Consider the following 7,211-nt stretch of genomic DNA (forward strand, 5'->3'; position numbering starts at 1 on the left):
CCCCCAAAGAGACAACGGTGCCTCACATCGTGCCGCCCGTGAGCACGGAGAAGACCACCCCGGCCACGTCTGCCAGCAGCACCTCCAGGACGTCCGTGCCCAGCGAGGCCAGCCCCGCCAGCAGCCCAGCAGTGCCAGTGCCCAGGACGTCACCTGCCCCCAGCAGCCCTCTCAGCACCAGGCTGCCACCTGCCGCCCCTTCCACAGCCTCCTCCCCGTCGCCCCCAAGCTCCCGGCTGAGGCCCACGCCTACGACCCTGAGGCCCAAGCCCTCTCCCCCGAGGACCAGTGCTCCCACAGAGTCGCCTGCGTCCTCCGCACCCTCCACAGCCAAAACCAGCCCGCTGCCCTCATCTACGTCCTCCCCGCTCTCAACTGTGTCCTCAGCAGTGCCGAGCTCCTCACAGCCAGGTAAGGCTCCCTGCTGCCTTCCCTCTGCTCTGCCTGCCCTTCACTGGGAAGACAAATGCCATTATTCTTTCTGTTCCTCTTTCCTCCCCCTTCATCCCAATATTTATCTCTCATCCTGATGTCAAATGGTGCGGAAGAGCCCCTGGGTGAGTTTGGGCCCCCTGTTCTGGCTATGTTCCCTCCCAGCTCCTTGTGCACCCCCAGGCTCCTCGCTGGCAGGGCAGCATCGGAAGCAGAGAAGTCCTTGACTTGGTGTGAGCACTGCTCAGCAGCAGCTGAAATGTGTTTTCTCAACAGTATGCCCATCCAAAATTGAAAACGTATCACTGTAGACAATACCGTGATGGAAATGGAGTGTATCAACACTGAAAACCATGACAAAGACCTTCTCTGTTTCTCTGTCTGCTGTCCAGCAAGTGGGCTCAGGGTGGGCAAGAGGCAGGGAGGGGACAGAGGTGACAGAGCTTACAGCAAGAGCCCAGCGAGCCGTTCCTTACCGTACACCGAAACGCTCAGCAAGACGATGAGGGTTGCAGGTTTCAGAACGAGCCATTCCTCAGAGCCTGGCTGGGCCTGGGTGTGCTGGTGGGAGGTGGGCAGTGATTGCCTTTGCTTCACTTGGTTGTTGGTTTCTTGTTTTTCTTCAGGTCTTGCACTGTTTATTTTTATGCCTGAATGTTTTCTCTCTCTTACCCTTCCAGCTGCTTTCTAGTTCCTTCCTGAGGGTGAACAAATGAGGGACTTAATGAGGCTTAAATCCAGCTGTAGTGAACTCACCATAGGCTGGCCTTCATTTTGGTTCTTCTTTCAGACAGGAGCAGAGGGTGCTGAGCTGCTGTAGGGCAGCCGTGCGACACTGTCCTTGCACCACCTTTGTGGGGAGAATCAAGATGGGGAGGGGAAGGGCAGCAGCCCCTGGCCCGTTCCTCTGTTTTGCCCAGCGCGACTCAGGGCTGCACACCGCTACCTTCCTTGCCTTTGGGGCTGTCCTGGAGCATCTGCCCAGAACAAGTGCTCCTCCTCTGCCTGCCCCTCCTGCCCTGCCACCCTCAGTCCCGCTGTGCTTTCCTCCCGGCAGCCTCCACCCTGAAAGAGACAACGGTGCCTCACATCGCGCCGCCCGTGAGCACGGAGAAGACCACCCCGGCCACGTCTGCCAGCAGCACCTCCAGGACGTCCGTGCCCAGCGAGGCCAGCCCCGCCAGCAGCCCAGCAGTGCCAGTGCCCAGGACGTCGCCTGCCCCCAGCAGCCCTCTCAGCACCAGGCTGCCATCTGCCGTCCCTTCCACAGCCTCCTCCCCGTCGCCCCCAACAAAGCCCATGCCTACAGCCTTTATTCCCACTTTTACCTCCTCTGAGAGTACCACTTATTCTTCCCCCTCACCAAACACCACAGTTTCTTTTACTCCACGTGGCGAAACATTTTCAGTAGCACTTCCAACTGCTGTCTCTTCCAAATCCACCCCAGTTGTGATCCCAAGAGTATTACCTACAACAACTGTGTTTCCTCCTAGTTTTGTTACCACTGCTTCTACAGAGACCCCTTCTGTTGAACAGACTTCTATCCGAACAACTACACTAACTACCATGCGTACCACATCGTCTCTTTCTGTTACATCTGAACTTTCAACATCCCTGTCTTCTGTTAGACCAACTGCAGTACCACAAGGTAAAGTATTTCTTTAGTTTATCCTGCTTTGTTGCTTAGTACATCTTTTGTTTCATACTTATTAATTTTTGGGACATTTCATATTTTTTTGCTACGTCACATTTTGCTTGTACACGTTGACTGTATCTTCCTCTTTTATCATTACTGCATTTTACTTTCTAATACCTATAGTTGTCTTGGTGTCATTGTTTTCATACCAGCAGGCTTCCTGCAATGCATTGATGCATACACTAAGAAACACGAGTTCAGGCTGACAGGACACTTACCACGGAGAAAGTCATAGAATCTATTTCTATTTAAAAATCTTATTTTAATGGTGTAAGAAAGACACCACTTATTTAGACAAACTATTGCCTTACCTCATTGTACAGTCCTTCTATTAACTCTCATACACTTTCTGAAAATGTTTTTTTTTTCTTTTTGAATTTTTTGATACCTTCTCCACTGGTAATTTTTTTCCAGTGTTGGCTAGGTACAGTAATGGTCTTTTGCACCTGTGCGTAAATAAAACCTAGCAGTTTTGGACTGAAGCATAGCACACTCTTTATAATTCTTCGTAACTTTTTTGAAAGGGAGGTGCACAGAGCAGCATCATTCCTACTGGTTTGAACTGAAGCTTTCCTACTTTATAACCTACAGGGCTGGAGTCAGGAGCACTGGTGTGAGTGCACAGATACCTAGTTTCTGCTGCTGGTAACAGGCAGTGAAGCAGTTTTCATTCAGCACTTCTAGGGTATGCATTAACCCTTCTAAGAATAAACTGAAATGAACGGTGCATATTTCAATCTGTGAATGGAAGTAGAATTTCCTGTGTGGTTTGTTGGTTTGTTATTTTGTTTTTGGTGGTAATGTTTTATGGATGTTTATATGTCTTAATTGCTGTTTTTATGGTTTTTATTTTTATATTTATATATTTTTATGTCTTAAAATTGCTGTTTGAGGACCCAGGAGAGAATTGACATCTCAATTTCAGCTACTTCCTGCATTCCCTTTTGGGTTAGTTCCACAAAGAAAGGAGAAATGATCTGGAAGGTGTACCGCAACCATATCATACTGCTTTCTCTTCCTGTAACTGTTCCTTCTCTACTGTCACGCACGCACCACTGTCTCTATCCATTGTCCTTTTCATTTGTTTAATTCCTAAAGAAAGGGAACCTCACCTCCAACATGTTACTGCCTTCACTTGCCTGATCTTTTTCAAGAGTTATGGCCTCATAGGTCTGCCCTTTTCTACACTGCTTGATAACGAGATTATAAGTATTTGTTTGAAGCATTCGAAAATTTTCACTAACCTATTTGCTATTTCCTTAGCTGCTATGAATCTTCACACGCAGTCTGCCATTCCTTCACTACGATCAGAGCAACTGAACCATAAGCTTATCACTAACAGCAACAAAATTTGAACAAAGCAGAACACCACACTCAAGTCATCCCAACAGTCATCTGTCAAGTCTCACTGCACAAAACTGATTTACACACAGGATCCCCAAAAGTCAACTAAGGAAACTGTTTGCAGTGAACTGCTCTCAAATAGTGATGTGACTCAATGTGTAACAGTGGGCGCAATCACCTTAGCTCACCCTCCTGTCCCTGTCTCCTCCATTAACTTTGTCAGCAGAGAGCAGCTCATCCAGGTCAGCCAGCTCAGCCACAAGGAAGGTCAGAATTGTGCAGTGGGAGCATGCCCAGAAGCAAGCACTTGAATGCACAGTCTGTCCTTCATCCCACTTTACACAAATAATGCAGTACCAAACAGCTCAATTATATATATATATATATATATATATATTTAATAGTAGAAACCAGAATTGGATGAATGCACAAGCATCAGGAAATGGTGGTTTGATACAAGAAGATGGGATTCTTTCTATTGTGCAACTATTTTTGGCCCTTCTTTCCCTGCCTCCTCACAATTTTCACCTCACAGAACAGGAATACAATTAGGAACTCCCCTAAGCAGAAGGGCTTTCCCTCATATTCCCAAATATATTTATGTTTTGCTGCCTGCTTTCGCTTTTATTTGCATTCAGTTTTGAAGATAGTTCTTTCGAACTCTGCCTTCCCAACCATACCATTACCAGGTTAGGTCCTTGCTGTTAACAGGCAGTGAGTGCCTCCTGGGGTTCAGTTCATAAATTCAGAGTTGTGTACAAATTCTCCTTTCTCTGCACATTTGTCTGCCCTCAACTGAGCAATTCACATACTTGTCAGTCTCACAGATCAACAATACCTTTCAGTCTAGAAAGCAAGGTTAGAGCTTAAATGAAGGTTAGAGCCTCTCTTATCAACTTTACAAGATACAGGCAGAAGACAGCACATTAGTGTGGTGTGCCATTAGCTGCCTTTTTCTAAACCCCCTACAGTATAACTGAGCCCCCTCAACAACACTTGGCTTTCATCCATAACCTGCTTCAAGCTAGGAACCTGAATGTACTTGACAGAGCATGCTGCAGGAGCAGTGTAGGGTACATAAACTGCCTTCGCAGTATTCTTCATGTTAAGGGGTACAAACCACAACCTTTAACCTCTTCAGCTCATTTGAAAACTTCACTTTCATTCAACTTTTTGCTTCATACGATGCCTAGTGTCTTGCTTCAAGTCAGGACATGACCAGAAAAAGTGCAAGATCAATACATAACACCATTACCTTCCAAGTAGCATTATGCGTTCTATTTAGAGATTTGAATTATGAAATTTTGACTTATGTTATTATAAACTTTATAAAATATGCCTAGAAATAAATAAATCCTTAAAATGAGCTAATTAAGCATGTTTCAAGTAAGTCACATCTATTACCAAGTCTGCGAACCAGAAATAATTCTGCTGGAATTAGCCAGCTAATGGTTTTATTTGCATCTTTGCTTTCTCATCAGTGGATTAGGGCTTTTTCCTCCTGGACTTAATTCGCATTCCATTATTAACAGATTTTTCTGTTTTTTTGTTTCGTTTTGTTTTGTTTTTCTCATTTCTATTTCCAGCTGTGTGTATTTTCATAGCTGTCCCGCTATGTCACCATCTCACAGTTTCAGTTCCTAAAAACCTTCTCTTGCCATGTTACTTACTGGTGACTTGTCAATCCTCCTTCAGTCCCTCTGAAGTCATGCAATAGGAACGGTTTTGCAGGAAACTGAGTACAGAGGCTTTCAGCATCCATCAAAAGTCACACTAGAAGACTAAGATACATTTTTATTTTTTTAATGTTTGACAGAGAATTGCCTAAAAGTCGAATATGAAGAAAAAATAACTTACAAAGGCTGTTCTGCTAACATCACTTTGAGCCGATGTGAAGGATCGTGTCCATCTTCAACAACGTAAGGATACTTGAGAGCTTCTGTATCATAAATACAGTGAAGTTCTTTCTTATCTATGAATACTGATCTTTGTCAACTACCTCTCCTTTATAATTCAGTGAGAAAAAGCTTTGTGGTATTTATCTAGCAATAGTGTGGCACTATAGGCCAGCTGGCTAGAGCTAGCACTAATACAGGTCAATTAGTCTGTAGAGACCAACAGATTAAACAGGGAATGTCTCCTCACTTAAGTTTTTTTGTTTGTTTGTTTGTTTGTTTTTTGTTTTTTTTTAGTCAGACTACCAATAACTACTTTCCAAAAATCAAGAATGTAACCCAAAATATTTATCCCACCTAAATCCTTCAGGTCATTCCCATTGCCTCACAGTGTTCTCAGGTTATTTTACGGGGATGCTTTACAGCTACAAACGTGATGTCTCTGCAGTTCTGCTTGCTCAAACAGGGAATGACAGCTTCAATAAAAGTAAACTCTGCTTGCAGCACTATTAGAGTTCATATTTATTTGAGAAAAAAGTTAAAAGCAGTTGCATGCACTGCTGGGAATGAATATGTTCCAGAATAGGAAAACAATGAAGCGTTTTGCTTTTACCATAACCAATTTAAATTAATCCTGAAGCTAAGAGCTAGGTGAGCTCAGTTGTCCCCCAGCGTTTTGAAAACTAATTATCACCTTTGGGTCCCGAGTTTTCAAAAGGGCTGTTAAACCTGAAGGTTTGTTTTGTTTGTTTGTTTGCTTTTTTGTTTTTAAGCACTACTAAGGTTTATCACTATCACTACAAGAAAGCTGCAATTAAAAAGAAAAGTTTTGTTCTTACTGAAAATGATGCAGACTTTTCCCTTATTTACAGATATTCTTACCTAAATACCTTTTCCATACAAGCCCAAAGGATTGGCTTGTTCCACTTTTTATGCATCTTGCAGTGCTGGTTAATGGCACAGTGTGAGCTGGATGAACGGCTTCTGCACACCTTGCACGACTGTTCCATTCACAGAATACATTCATGAACAAAACCTAAAAAGCTGTATCCAAGTCGTAACCGATCCTCCCTCTCTTCCAAACAGGTTGAATGCTGAGACCATGGAGGTCACCACAGCATGCGGCTGTTGTAGGCCTCTTCGACTTTATAAGAAGGAATTCCAGCTACCATGTGAAGATCCAGATAACCCCCAAAAAAGGCTTGTTAAGGAAATCACTGTGTTTGGTGGCTGCGTTTGCAACTTTGACACCTGCATACAATAGCCAGACCTCCAGATAGCCTCAGATACAGATATATTTTTAATTTTATTAAATGCTAATTACAACTACATACTTCCACAGGGATTGCTCCTGGCTGGGAGTTCTTTTGTATTGATTATATGGTTAGCCTTGCAGAGGCTTCCTGAGCAGCTACCTGGAGTGTCAATGAAGTTAACTACATGATAAATTATTCCTAATTTTGAGGGGAGGGGGAAAGGGTAGGGAGAAAGAAGAATGGGCAGGGGTAGGGAGCGACAACGTCAGAGACAGTCTGGCCATGCTCAGGGTGATATTTAACTAGAGGCTGAACACTGGCCTGTGCACTGTGCAATAACAGAAATTTGACTTCCAAATAAAGTAGAAGGAATTGAATTTGTTAAATTGTTTCTTATTGTCTGGCTAATTATTTTAACTGAAAATAGGGTTAGGTTGTACACTTGAGCTAGGACCTGGGGGTAGCCCATCACTGCACAATCCAAGAAGAGATGGCTGCGGTGAGCCGCTGCCTTTCCTTTGGAAGTGGGCACAGTGTTTGTGCTTGTTCATACACAGCTGCTGGCAGACAGTAAGGTACTGTGTGACT

The 7,211-nt window shown here is 44.3% G+C and overlaps 1 protein-coding gene across 1 annotated transcript; it reads left to right on the forward strand.

Moving 5' to 3' along the window:
• Positions 1 to 529: 529 nt before the first annotated feature.
• On the forward strand, positions 530 to 6,980 carry LOC311438090 (uncharacterized protein C11orf24 homolog; the record flags this gene model as incomplete). The annotated part of the gene is made up of 4 exons (XM_084522139.1): positions 530 to 557; positions 1,490 to 2,080; positions 5,289 to 5,391; positions 6,454 to 6,980. 4 exons carry the CDS (start codon positions 530 to 532, stop codon positions 6,629 to 6,631), a joined length of 900 nt encoding a protein of 299 aa, XP_084378265.1. The 3' UTR covers positions 6,632 to 6,980.
• Positions 6,981 to 7,211: the final 231 nt, after the last annotated feature.

Source organism: Aythya ferina (assembly GCF_964211825.1).
Source record: "Aythya ferina genome assembly, chromosome: 5".
Lineage (NCBI taxonomy): Eukaryota > Metazoa > Chordata > Aves > Anseriformes > Anatidae > Aythya > Aythya ferina.